This window comes from Lactuca sativa, chromosome 8 (assembly GCF_002870075.4).
Source record: "Lactuca sativa cultivar Salinas chromosome 8, Lsat_Salinas_v11, whole genome shotgun sequence".
NCBI classification, from domain to species: Eukaryota; Viridiplantae; Streptophyta; class Magnoliopsida; order Asterales; family Asteraceae; genus Lactuca; species Lactuca sativa.
Window position 1 is genome coordinate 41,674,462 of NC_056630.2, and position 14,316 is coordinate 41,688,777.

Here is a 14,316-nt window from a genome sequence, read left to right on the forward strand (position 1 = left end):
GTTACATAAATTTGATTTGTTCATATACAACTAATCAAATTCTACAACTACTCCAACCGAAGTAATATCCAACGAATTTAAATTTAAAATTTAATTTAAATTATATAATGAAATTAAATTAATTTGAAAAATAAAATAATATAAAAAGAGATCATGCAAACAAAACAGAACAAATTGATTGAATAGTGGTTCCACATGGGAGGCTTGTGATTGTAACTTCACTGGCAAATAATAATTGTTATAATAGTAAAATAAAATTAATTCATGGTGGACAACTAGTGTTGGAATTTCTCTACAATATGCATTAATATTATAATATAATAATTATAATAAAATCAATTAAATCCACATGATAATTTACAAAAGTGACCCCTATCTTTAATCAATCAACAACTTCTCTCCCTCCTTTCTCAGTTTCAGTTGCCGCTCCGATTCAAACCAGGGACGACTCGGTTTGCCATCTCCTTTACTTCATCGAGTCAATTGAGTGACTCAGTAGCACTCCCCCCAAATAAATTACATTTCGAGGGTAATCCCGTAAAAATACAAAAGAAAGAAAAGAGAAAAGAATTCAAAAAAGACTTCTCATCGTGGATACTGACAAATTTACCTTCGTGTATTCCAAGGTGAAGTTACAAAGAAGTCCCAAAACCGGAGTTACTCAGTTCTTTGTGCATGATCGGCCGAGTTGACCCGGGGTCAAAATCAAAGTCAACTCGTTTGTTTTATTCTTTATTTTTTGTTCATTTTCAGTTTATCGGAGGAGTGGTCGAGATTCCGGCCAGAAGTCAATGTTGCTTCGGATGCCAACGTGGCAGTGTCTTTGAAACTCTTCAAGATTAACGAACCGGTTTGCTGATGAATCGGACCGGGACAAGAACCGGATTATTTCTTCAAATAAATACTCATCACAAGGGATCGCGAGTGGACCGGAGTGAGAAAACCCGAATTCCTCTTCTGCTTGGGATAAAAGCTTCTTGAAAACCGGGTGATTAAGGTAAGTTGCTCGGACGACGAATCTCCGGCAGTTAGAGCCAACGCAGACGGCGACGTGGCCGGCGGGGACGTCAGAAGGTATGCATTTACGGGATGCCATTGCCGCTTTCTTCCTCCACCTTCTTAGCATTTGTCGGAGCTGAACAATGTGGCGGATTTTGCTGCAACCTGACATTTTTTGAGCTTTTGTTTTTCGGTTTGTATGGTTTTCTGTGTATGTTGTAGAGAACAGAAGAAGAGAGGAGGAGAGAGGGGTTTCAAGTTTGGAAAGAATGGTTGGTTTTATAAGAATTGAAGTACGAAAATGCCCCTACTTTTTGTGGTTATTACAACTGTTTGACGGCTGTAAGGGCATTCTTTATGGGTACTCTTTTTTCCAATTTTTTTTCTTTTTTAAAATAAGTCTCCTCTAATAAATTTATCTAGAACAATGTTATATTTCAAATTTAACATTACAAAAAACGACATGTTCTATAAATAAATAAATAGATATAAGATTTAACTGGTTTTATGAATATCGTTTATTTAACTTTGATAAAACCTGTCAACGTATTCCAAAAGTTATTATTCCTTTTCCCTAATGAATAGTAGAAACACTATACATAAATTAACACCATTATTGTGGTTTCCACTTACTCCTTAGTCCTTCCCTTTATAACTCATTATTTTCCTAATGAATGTAACATCACATGTAGTTAAAAGGATATAAAGTCTCAATAAGTTCGTTGAATACATTTTTATTTGATTCTTTGGTGGCTTTTGCTTTAGATAATTGAAATGGTTGAGTTTTTGACTTTTTTTAGTTTGGATTATTATTATTATTATCATTATTTTCTAAACTACTGTTAGTTTTACATAGATTTTATGATGGTTTGAGCTTCTGAATCAAGTTCGACTCTTCCATGGCTAGATTTTTCCTAAGATGGTTCGATATGGCTTTGGTTGGTTCAAGGATCGTTTCGATTGGTTCTCATTTTTATAAGACTCAACTATATTCATGTTCTTTGGACTGACGTTTTGTTTTGTTTCTCTCCTTTTTCTTTGTCTTGTAATTGTACTTTTCTTCCGGCCACTTCTTGATGATTTTCTTTTGTGATGGGTTTTGTTGTTATGAAAAAGTTTGTTAAATACATTTATTAGTTTTATTTATTGTAACACATAGCAAAATATAGCAACTCTTTCCTACCACCGGTGCCTAAAAATATGGATTTTGCATTTCCCACATGATTAATGTGATAAAAAAATCATATAGAGAGTCATTGGACATTGGAAGATCGAGAAAGAAAAAATTAAGGGTTGCATAAATTTTTTAAGAGTTGCACTACTATAAAAAACTCATCCTAACAATACTTTCTGTCACTAAAGGGTTTTACCAACAGATTTACACTGAACTTACACTTATTACAGTTTATGACGAATTTGTAAGGGATTTTCAATTAATTGTAACGGAGTTTTAACGGATTTGTAACCGGTTTACTAATTAAAAAAGGATATTACATGCATTATTATACTACCATATATTAATTCATCACTCCCTCTTATCATGTCATGACAATATGACATGCCATGTACATAAGAACTACAAAGGTTCATTTTTTTTAAGTTTAACATCAAAATTATCTTCACATTTCCTCGTTAAACGACCTTAGATCATCATCCCATCATCCATGTCCGTCCACAACCTCTTAACCTTAGCCATTGGGTGCCACATTTAGACATGCGTCTAAACCACTACAAGACCCATTCTATAATAAATGGAATTAATATCCAGAATATCCGAAGAGCTTATATACACTAATTAATTTTTTGAACGCTAAACATACTTTCTCAAGATCTTTAGTGAATTTACATCTAACTAGTTGATAAGTGACGATCGAGTGATAAACGAGTTTTATTCAAAATCTATACACTAACAAAAAAATACCTTCCTTATAGCTAGAGGCTATGATAAAACTTACAAGATGGAACCCATGGGGTTTACACACCAGCTGTCCCCACTACACATATTACCATCTATTTTTCGACATTTTAGCCACCAAAAAGCAAAGAATTTAACATCATTAAACAAAAGATCCGCACTTTTAACCTTGATGTAAGAAACCACATCATTTATATATTTCCATCATTCAAATCATATCTTTCCAAAGGTTCATCGTATTGTCCCTAAAACACCACCATCACCATCTGCATATAAGAGCCAAGTTAAAGGCCTAATGGCTGCCAATGTCCAGCCACCATTAGCTTTTGAATTCAACACTTTTCACTAGGCGACATTTGATGACAAAAGAAGTTTTACACGTATATACTCTCCAATTTATTGATGATAACATTTTGTAAAGTTAAAACAAATAACTACCCATCGGTTGGCTTTCAAAGATCCAAAAGTAGTCTACCTTTTATGCCATCAATTCATATTGCCATGAGTGTAGCCAAATTATATGAAAGAAATCAATTAAACCACGTGAGTGGTAGGCTTGCCATCGTTTGTTAATAGATACTATCTTTTTTTTTTTTTTTTTTTTTTTCTGTAGAAATGAAAATAATTACTGGGGAACTTTTGTATCAACTCAAAGACCGATAGCAACTAGAAGCGATGCGCCCATGTGTGCGATCCAGAATGTGTGACTACTGAATGCTGATGCACACTATTTATAATTCCGATGGAGACCTATGTGCTGAAAACAATGCATGACAATCGACCTGTACTACTGATGTATTTCTGATTGAGACAAATAGGGAGCAACAAAGTACTCTACCATTCATAAAAATAAAGTAATGGTTATGTGTTAACCCACGTAAAAGATACGAATGGTGGGTATTTCGTACTATTGTTGTAATTTTAAATTTGCTCATAAAAATCAACGTCTATTTATTTAAAAAAATAGAAAAAAATTTGTGTAACTATTATTCATTTTCATATTTACCATCAAATTTGAGATATTGTTGAAATAATAATCACACTGATATAGTAATCATATTGTTTATCTTAAAAACTAACAATTTATTAATTATTAATAAGTTATATATAATTCACATGCAAACTAGTAGTCTGCCTCGTCAACACATCACTCACATGCCATATTTGTTATGTAATGGTTTTTTCTCAACTCAAACACAAGAATCATGCAATTATGATGCATTTAATGCAAGGATGTGGAAATACGTATGCTGGAAAGTTGCATGACTAAGATATTCTATTTATTTTTTCAAAATATTATTACTAAGTGTCTTTCTTAACATGTAATATATATATATATATATATATATATATATATATATATATATATATATATATATATATATATATATATATATATATATATATATATATATATATATATTAGGTGTATACACACATATTACCGCCTGATAAAAGTGTAAGATTAAATGAACAAACAGAAATTAAGCTACCCTCACTCAATGTGAAGAACTCTCCGTCCAAAGCTTTCATTTCCCGGAGGAGATTTTTCTCTGTGTAAACAATGTTTTAAGTCTTATTATTATATCCTCATAATCATTTAAAATAACAATGTATTTTTTATTTTACCTAGAAAACTTCCATATATAACTAGAAAAGGTGTCCCGCGTTGCGGGGGTTGGATGGTATTTGTTTGTAATACGGAATCGAATACATAAAGTTGTAGAAACTATATTAGTATGGGTAAAAGAGTAAAGTAGATTGTTATTTGGTAAAATCTAGTCTATATTTAACCACGTCTTTGGGGCTTTATCTGGACAACCGTAGCAAAAAATAGTCCTTTAATGATAACCTATAGAGACGGAATGATTTAGAAGTTTTTCTTAGGTTGATTTGATTTAAAACTTTAAACTCATAATGTCAATGAACATAACATGGCATACATAAAATGACTACCCAAAAAGTAACACCTCAAATACAATTAGGAAAAAAACCTTCTGTATGTTTTTATTTAATTGAAACTTTTTGACAACTCGACAAATATAATATCTTGGGCACCTACTTATTTTGTAGCTATCTGAATTCTCAGGGCAGGGAAAAATATATGTGTGAATAAGCTTTTGAAGATCTCACATCACGACTCCACCATGAATAGCAAGCACCTGTAACAAACCAACATATAATCCATCAACTCAATCATATGGTTACTTTTAAGATATAGAATAAAACTGTACATAAAAGAAATGGAAGTATGTTGCTGTTATGGGTTACAAAAGAAAGTATATTACCTAATTTAGTAACAATCGAATGAAACTTTTTAAGAAAATATAGAATAAATAAACCGACCTTATCATATTTATTATTTTTAGGGGTTTACCGATATGATATGTTTCCAGGCTTATTTAATTCTACTACAACAGGCTATCAGACAGTAAACTGCTACTATTGGTAAAAAAGATTGTTTATATTGATTAAAAGCGTAAAATTCACAATTTCACCAAAATATTTATTATTTTTGCCCCTGCCTTGGATGGAGGGTAGCAAAAACTTACCCGACAGACGCTGAGGGATATGAAGTCTTCTTTAAGTTGAATTTAAAATTAACCTATCTGATAGTAAAAGCCTACACATAATCATGTTGTAACATAAATCTAAGATCATCAATATGATAAAGTTAATAATTGTGTTGATCTAATATAAGGCTTGTAAAATTTACTTGCATTTAACACCAAACCAACAGTTAATCATACAAAACACAAAATAATCTGTAATTCTGCAAATTAAAAACAAAACGATCATTTATGTAATCAGAAGGGCTATTTATGTAACAAATTACTTTGATAGCCTTTCCCAATTGTGTCACAACCACATGGTATAATCATTTACAAACAACCTGAAAATAATAGAAAAACAAAAAAAATTATAACCACAAAACACATGAGGTCACTTTTGAGATGTTGCAACTGTCTTGTCTGATCTAATCCAAGAAACAAAAAAAGGAAGGTCTTTCAAAATCATTTTCATAGATTCCCAGAGGAGTTATTTTTTTTTAGAAATTTTGTAATATTCTACCCGAGATACTTGTTGGCCAACATTTGGAGGGCAGGAGAGCAGGTAACTGCAAGTGATGTTCCTGACTAAACTACCAGTAACTGTATTATGTAAAACTGTAACATTACACAAAAATTTGGTCAAATTACTAAAAAGCCCACAATCGTATTATGTAATATTAGACTAAATCATTACTTGATTAGTAAAATTGAACTGAAAATTTTCCAATTTACAAAATACCCGTAATCATATTTTGTGAATGTTGAATGCATTTTGACGAAATAACAGTAATGCCCCTGACTGTTAAAATGATGAAGTGTGGTTATTTCACCATATGTAGTGATGTACGAAAACCAAAAAGAACTCATTAAAATGACTAAAATCCATCAGGAATAACATGATTACGTGATAATCAACGACTAAAACCAAAAAGCACTACAAGAAAAAAGACCCTTTTACGACGCGCAAACCATGACACTCGTTGATTTATGTTACGCAAAAGGGAGTGACATTAAAAAAGGGTCATCTCTTCAAAAAAAATTCAGGATTTAGTCACGCATTATTTTGAGCCCTTAAATTAGTGTCTCATGTAAACAAAATTAAAAACACGGAGGGCACTTTATCTAAAATGTGCGCCCTCTGTGAATGTCGCTTTATATTTTTTTTAAGGAACGCGCGTCTCTCTTCTCTAAGAGGGAAAATGAAATCCCCAAAAATTTTGAACCCCGATTTTTCTCCTACATTCGATCTGTTCTCTAACATCTCATCTGCTTCGTCTCCGCCCCTCACCCACCTCCACTACCTCCAACCCACACCGACTCTTCAAGTCTGCACAACGTAAGCTAGGGCTTTTTTTGATCGGAGGTTATGGTGTGGAGGAATTTGGGGAAAACAACAAGAAGGAGGAGGAATAAGGTTAATAATCTGATTCCATTCATGTTTGTGTTGCTTTTCTCATTGATGTTCGACGTCTTCTCCGGTGGTGATGGTCGTCGGACAGGTTACGGTTTTGTTAAAGGCGCCGTTGGAAAAAGCGATGGAGGTTCTGGTGCGATTTAGTGGATTACTGGTGGCGGTGTTGGTGCTAGTGGTGGCTCTGGATCCCAATCTAATGTCGGAATAGCTATCGCCATGACAGTCATGGCTGGCCTCCCCGTGGCCACCACCCTCGTTTACTCTAATAGGTAAAAGACGAAGAGAACATGTACAATTACTTCAATTAGTCGTCCTAATTGAAATAGATCAATCGGAACCCTAAATTTCTAATTTCATTCCCTTGGCTCTTATAGATTATAGATATAGTTACTTCACATATAGAATTTACTAGAAAAAGGAAAGATGTTGGCCTCACAACAGAAACATCATGTATTGAGAGCACTCCGACGAAGTCACACTTCGTCACCATCATCTTCAAATTCGTCCTCTCCGACATCGTCGTCATCGTGGATTCATTTGCGATCAGTTCTATTAGTCGTTGCTTCCTCATCATCATCCTCACCAATTTCTAGGTCAGTTCCCTCATTCGTCTTTCCTCTCCTTTCTAGATCTCGATCTCCAACTACTATCTTTTACTCCAAAAAAATGCACCGATCTCTTGTTTCTCTACTTGCTTAGCCGATTTGTTCTAGGTTTTTTTACTTCTATACACCTACCTTTCACCAGATATTGTATTCCTCCTTTTTTTTCTTCAAGTTTCTATGGGAAGAACCCCGCTTTTACAAGCCCTAGGTGTGATTGCACTAAGGTATGAAAAGGATGCTTCTACTCTGCCCTATTTCTTCAGTCGTTCAACAAATAAGAGGGCATGCAATTTCTCATTCATATCTCAACTTCATCTTCTCGATCAAGAAAAAAGCTTATGATTTTTCCCTTTCAGCTTATAGCTATTGGCTTAGAACTAGATGCTGTTTGGGAAGCTATCTGTCAAGCACATGTATCAGGTATCCAATTATTAATACATACAGGGACTATTTCACGTTTTCGCTCTATTTTACCTTTAACCAATTAACTGTATTTTTTCATCCTTTTCTTTTCTTTTGTTTTGCAGTTGTTTGAGTTTCTATTCACACCATTTGATGATGCTAGTAACCCTATCATAGCTCAGGTAAAGATGTTTAAATTAAATCCAGTTATCTTAATTCTTAACATTAAAGAATCAGATAATCATAATCATACCGAAAACCCCTTTAATTTAGTGTTTACAGTTTTAATTTGACTTTTTGGACTTAAATTTTTTTAGGCAGCTTTCCTTGCAACATTAACGAAAGTTGAGATTGCAGAAGCAGCTGCTTCTGCAGCTGTAAAGGCTTTGACCGAAGTCAACTATGAAACTAGTAAAGAAATTCTTGAATCGTCTGTTGATGATGCAAAAGATCAAGGTAGTATATATTTGAGCACTATAAATCAACTTTTCTTTTTCCAAATTCTCTCTAAATCATAATTGTTTTTTATCTTCCTTTTCTTTAATACTTAACTGTCTGTTGTTGCTGTTGATGGTCAGAGGATGTCTTTCTTGCAGCTTCAACAGCAAACACAAGAAAAATGCTAGGAGATTTGGGATAGACAAGTTCAAAACCTGTTTGCTGTTGATGGTGAAGAAAACGAAAGCTACATTGAAGCACATAGTGACCTTGATTCATTTGTAGAAGCTTAAGATTGGGAAGGCTGGTATCACAGAGGGGATTGTTAATGGAATCCATGAGAGGTGGAGAAGGACTGTCCTCGTAAAGATTGTCTATGAGGATTTGTCTAGATTGAACATGAGGATTTGTCTATTCTTCTGTAGTATACAGTTATTGCTCATAAACACAACTAAATACTACCTCCTTCCAAACAACTAGTCTAAAATTCAAAATCAACTCAAATGCTTTAGTTTTTCTTGAAAGGATTGGGTCCAAGGTTCACTGATTGGTCCAAAATTCTCATCATTTATATTTTTTTGATGGAATCTATAAGTGGTTGTTAAAAGTAAAGATCTTTGGGTGATTGAATTCTTTGCACCTTGGTAATTAATCATTCCACTCTTGAACATAAATTCATAAACCAACATTGTCTCTTTACTTTCTTATAATAAATTTCAAAAAGTTAATTACTTTATATATATATGTTATTTCTTTCAGGTGTGGACATTGTAAAAATCTTGCACCTGAAGGGAAGAAGGCTACAAAGAATTTACAAGGAAAGGTGAAGCTTGGACATGTGAACTGTGATGACAAAAAGGTATTCTTGAATTTCTATCCTTTTTATCTAAACCAATATTATTATTTTTTATTATTACTAACTGATTATGTTTTTTTCCTTTCAGTCTTTAATGAGTAGGTTTAAGGTACAAGGGTTCCCAACTATATTAGTATTTGGTGCAGATAAAGAGAGTCCAATCACATATGAAGGAGCAAGAATTGCATCTGCAATTGAATCATTTTCCCTTGTTCAGCTAGAAACAAATGTTGCTCCTTTTGAAGTGACCGAGTTGACTAGCTCAGTGAGTTTTCTGAATCCCTTTTATAAATTTTTAGTATTTCCCTTTTTGCCCCTGGTAAAATCATGAATTTTCCATTTTAGGATGTGATGGAAGAGAAATTTGGTTCAGCTACCATCTGTTTTGTTTCCTTCCTCCCTGATATTTTGGACTCTAAGGCTGAGGGAAGGAATAAGTATATAGAGATACTTCTATCAGTTGCTGAAAAGTTCAAAAGGAGTCCTTACAGGTATAAAAATCTGATTCTAGCATTTTACTTAAATAAAAATAAGAGTAAATTACAAATTTGGTCCCCATGCTCCACATTCCACTCAATTTATATAGTTATACATTACTCGTCACTTTTTCATACTCAAAATGGAACAAAAAAATGCTTTCTCCAAATTAAACAACACAGGGAACAATGTGCTTACTTTTGTGAACTATCCATAAAGATCGTCTTGTAGTGATTGTAAACTACCACTGAGAGCACCTGTATGTATGTATTAATGGAATTATAAGCAGACATCTTTTCATATCCAGCTAAATATTTAATTTAGGACCAAATACACAAATTCTTTTTTCAAATTATTTGTAAACTGTTCCCACATAAACAAGCTTCATTATTTCAAAATGGTAAAGAACCATATATCAAAATCACAAGAAAACAAATTTTATTTTAGGCCATCAGAACATTATAGATAGAAGAAGGATAACCTTTTTAGCTCTTTCTTGACCAATAACAAACTTATCAAGTCCTTTACAGATCTTCTTTGGAGCTGGGAAACTGTTACCAAAATTAGACCCTCCCCAATTCCCATCTCCAGAACCTGACCTGAACCTGTCGGTTGTTGGGTTACCCGCACATAAATATTATTTATGTTGAAAATTCATGAATTTGATGAGCGATGAATTAAGCTGGAGATTTGTTCTAGCTGTCGTGATTGCGTACGGAATCAATCAGGGCACGAGCATTGGTCTGTATCGTGTGAGCATACAATACTAAATGAAAGATGTGCAAAAGTTACAACCATCCGAAGCACAGTTTTACTATGGGATTATTCAAATTCCATGGATTATTAAACCTCTTTGGGGTCTTATGACTGATATTGTTCCCATTTTCAGATTAAGAAGATGCCCTTACTTCATATTTGCTGCTATGTTCCACCACTTTTCAAGTGCAAAATCAAACAAACATGTGTTGAAATTTTACATTTTTACCAAGTTTTTGTATCAATTTGATGGATGGTTATGTATATTCTCAGGTTTAATCGGTTCCATGGCCAATGGCGGATCCTGGATTTTTTTTTTTATGTTAGGAGAGCTTGGGGCCATTTATACGATAAGGTCGAGCTAAATGGTCAAAATATCTAGTCTGGTCTTGTGGTTTTTTGGTTTTTTACCCTTTATTTGGCTCGGATTATGGTTCTTAAGGTTAGCTTTCGTTATATATTGCTAAGTACTTAAAAGTACATAAATAATTATTTTATAGAAATACATTTTAAACGAGTTCAAAATTGATAAATATAACCACAAATGAAAACAACTAAACGAGTTTAAAAGTGGGAACTTATTCATAAGTTAGTGGAAAAGTTAAAATAAGCAAAAAAAAAAAAAAGATTTATGAAAGTAAATTCAGGCCAAAAAAGAAAAAGAAATGAATGTTAGCTGCTACTTAGGGATCCCACATCGAGTGGGTGAAGAAATATTGAAGGATATGAGTTATTGTATAAAGGGGAAGCTGCCAAGTGGCAATTCAGTTACCTTTTAGTTTTAATTCATTTTAACAATTTGGGCTGCTTATTGGGGGTATCGGTTGATAATAATATATTTAAGCCCATCTTTCTAATGCAAATATAAGGTAATTGAATTGTTGTTGGGGGCATGTATCCCCATATCTTAAAGAGTGCGTCCGCCCCTGTCCATGGCGATACTAGTACCCGCTTTTAGCACAAATAGCAACATACTTTTACTTTTTTTTAATAACAAGACATGTGATATTTAAATTGCAGATTTGTGGAAGGAATGGCTCCGGTTTTCTCCAGAGCTGCATGGCATTGTGGAAGGATCCCCAAGGGCGTGCAGTTGTGAGCTGGTATGGGGGCGTTTTGGTCATTGAAAAAGGAGTCAAAGGTGGAGATATTCTCAATGCTGGCATATGCGTTCTATATGGATGATTGTAAGTATAAAAAAAATCACCATTGTTTCTCAGTTTAACTAGGTGTTTGGTTCATTACTATATTATTGGATTACAATCGAGGGCTTAGGTGTTTAGGTGTTTGGTTCATTACTGTATTATTGGATGATGTCTCCTACTTCTCTCATAAGTCGAATGGTATACACGAAGTAAAATCAGGCAAAATGTAGCTAGAGATTAATCTATGCTCTCTGATATAGTGATAGTAAAACTTTTATATTAGCATACATGTGTTAACTCATTTAAGATTTAGGGTGTAGATTACTTTCTTATTATTCGGAGGTTGTGGAACTAAATTAGATGATACACATAGATATAGAATCATTTCTTGATTATTTAAGTTTCATTTAGTTCTGAATGATAGTAAATGACCATTTTACCCTTTTGTCTGGAATTAGCACCTAATGAAAAAATGACTTTCTTGTTTGACAACTGCTTGTAATATAAGTTATAAACGACAATAACTTGTAAATATATAAGATAGTTAATGGAAAATGCTTTGGGGTTTTGACTTTTCTGGTGAGTTAGCAAATGACAATCAACTTGTTGATCATTACAGCTCCAAGCATCCAAAGGAAAAGCCTCCAAGCAACTCTGAATGATCTGATCTGTATGCATTTGAATTGATGCAAAGGTTTGTGTTGTCTGTTTTTGTTTTTCATTTGCATGATGATGATATGTCTAGTGTTTCTTTTGCTTTGACATTTTCATTTCTGCCAAAAACGAGTATAAAAAAGCTTAATTGATATAGAGATGCTTTTGTTTTGTGATGTGTGATTCTAAATAAAGGGATAAATCCAAGAAAAATCTACTCAGTTATTATAGCAATTTCGTTGCTATAATTGGGTTGATCTTTCAAAGTATGATGTGGTAAGAAGAAAAAGATTGGAAGTATAACGTTGGAATTGGGTAGACTTTTTTTTTTTATCATATGATGCATCAATAATAAGGAAAAAATAAAATAAAAGTATAATGTTGTAATATAAAGAAATGAAAGTATTTTGCTATTTCTTGTATTTAGCCCTTACATAAAATTGTTTGTTAATATGGGTAATAAAATAAGTCTACTGAGACGATCAAGAAAACTTATTGCAATGGTTGCTAAGGCTCCAATTTGTGAATTAAGTTAATTCAGTATGTTTATGTGTTTTTTGGGCATTCTGATCATGTAGGTGTTCAAAACAATAGAAAATTTTTAGACATATTTCTTTATTTTAAGACTCATTTCACCATTTTTTTGATTACATACATAATGGCAGGTTGGTGACTCGGCAGGACCTAAATGTAAAGTCGTATTACAAGAAGTTAGTCAACTTGTTGAAGAAAATTAAGCTTGCATCAAATAGCAAAGCATTGAAGACCACATTTGGTGCTGCTCAGGTAATAGATATGGGGACAGTGTTTGACTTTATGAACTGTCATGTTTGACTACTAAAATATCATTTTCCTAAGCTTAGTGGCCTAATTGGCATTGGAAAAGAAAATAGACAAAAAAATATATAGTTGGATGCCATACCAGCTCTATCATATCATCTTGTATTGTATTGCATGTTAAGTTACCGATTTGCCATGTGTAGGTTCTGACAGCTCTAGCAACCTCCTTCCATGCCCTGAAGCCTTTCAAAGTTCTTGCATCAGGTTATTCTTTTTAGAAAGGATATTGTCAAATGAGATTATCAAAGGAGAATTTAGTCATGAGTTTCTTTTAATGTTGTACATGTTTTGTTTTCTATAATAAATATTATGAAATATTAGCAATGTGTTACATTTACTTACTATTGGAATAATTATTTGTATTTGACATATTAGTGAAATGAATTATCTTTGTTATTTATGGTATTTTATTTTGTATTATGAAATTTTTAATGTATTATTTAATTTGAAAATTAGTAAATCTATAAATAATATTTTTTTAAACATTTAAAATTATGATACGCAAAAATGTGTGTCATCTTCATTTATGACATGACCTTTCTTGACAGGGGCTTTCTTGATACGCAATGCGTGTCATTAACACGCGCGTCATAAGGTTACGACACGCGACTGCGTGTCGTCTTCCTTTATGACAGGGCCTTCCTTGATACGCATTGCGTGTCGTAAACGCGCGTCGTTAATGCGCGTCGTAAATGAGCGTCGTAAATGCGCGTCGTCTCTCTTTATGACAGGGTCTTCCTTGACGCACATTTGCGCGTCGTCTGAGCCTTTTACGACGCGCAATGAGCGTCGTAAAAGGCTATTTTTCTAGTAGTGAAGAACCCATTAAAATGACTAAAACAAACCTATATTTTCATAAAACGTTTGTAATTTTGTAGTGATTGCCTCCTGCTTCTACAATAGAGATAGATGGTTGGAAACCCTTCACCACCAAAACATCAGATAAATGTGTGCATAGGGCTTAAAAAACCAAGAGATGACATTATATGTTCTCTAATGTAAAGATGAAGAAAAAAAGTTGATAAAGTAGCAATTATCTTGCGATCTTCGTAGCCGACTGGTTCACCTGGTATAGATAAAATAATAAAGGCGCAGCATCCAGGTTGGTAAGTAAGAAACAAAGTGAAGATAAGCAATTAAAACCGAAGACACAATCAATGAATGCATTTTCCTATGTATGATAAGGAAATGTAATAAAGAACCAAGTTCAAACCTTAAAACTTAATAAGAATCTATGGAGATTAAAAGGAAAGAGCATCTGAC

General features: G+C 33.3%; 2 protein-coding genes across 8 annotated transcripts; one reads left to right on the top strand and one right to left on the bottom strand.

Moving 5' to 3' along the window:
* Nucleotides 1-279: 279 nt before the first annotated feature.
* On the bottom strand, nucleotides 280-1,264 carry LOC111914263 (auxin-induced protein 6B). The gene has a single exon (XM_023910037.3). The coding sequence runs from the start codon at nucleotides 1,169-1,171 to the stop codon at nucleotides 755-757; it is 417 nt and encodes a 138-aa protein (XP_023765805.1). The 5' UTR covers nucleotides 1,172-1,264; the 3' UTR covers nucleotides 280-754.
* Nucleotides 1,265-6,617: 5,353 nt separating this feature from the next.
* Nucleotides 6,618-13,632, top strand: LOC111914261 (protein disulfide isomerase-like 2-3). 7 transcript variants are annotated; one of them, XR_008225951.1, is made up of 14 exons: nucleotides 6,618-7,149; nucleotides 7,255-7,709; nucleotides 7,842-7,905; nucleotides 8,013-8,069; nucleotides 8,205-8,343; nucleotides 8,484-8,756; nucleotides 9,085-9,184; nucleotides 9,270-9,446; nucleotides 9,527-9,672; nucleotides 10,688-10,769; nucleotides 11,435-11,601; nucleotides 12,179-12,253; nucleotides 12,879-12,999; nucleotides 13,197-13,632. XR_008225951.1 is itself a non-coding variant. In XM_042897822.2 (10 exons), the coding sequence occupies exons 5-10, from the start codon at nucleotides 8,725-8,727 to the stop codon at nucleotides 11,597-11,599; spliced, it is 702 nt and encodes a 233-aa protein (XP_042753756.1). In that variant the 5' UTR covers nucleotides 6,618-7,149; nucleotides 7,255-7,905; nucleotides 8,013-8,069; nucleotides 8,205-8,343; nucleotides 8,484-8,724; the 3' UTR covers nucleotides 11,600-11,825. The 7 variants fall into 7 exon arrangements, 2 of the variants coding, with proteins under 2 accessions (XP_042753756.1, XP_052623010.1); XR_008225950.1 differs by having other exon boundaries at nucleotides 7,255-7,473; nucleotides 7,628-7,905; XR_008225952.1 differs by having other exon boundaries at nucleotides 7,255-7,473; nucleotides 7,658-7,905.
* The last annotated feature ends 684 nt before the right edge of the window (nucleotides 13,633-14,316 follow it).

Bases quoted from the DNA above. Each gene is read 5' to 3' on its own strand.
- LOC111914261 (XM_042897822.2), top strand. From the start codon at position 8,725: ATGAGGATTTGTCTATTCTTCTGTAGTATACA. The intron at 9,447-9,526 runs GTGAGTTTTCTG...TTTCCATTTTAG, and splicing joins TGACCGAGTTGACTAGCTCA to GATGTGATGGAAGAGAAATT. The intron at 10,770-11,434 runs GTCGAGCTAAAT...TTTAAATTGCAG, and splicing joins GGGGCCATTTATACGATAAG to ATTTGTGGAAGGAATGGCTC.
- LOC111914263 (XM_023910037.3), bottom strand. From the start codon at position 1,171: ATGTCAGGTTGCAGCAAAATCCGCCACATTGTTCAGCTCCGACAAATG.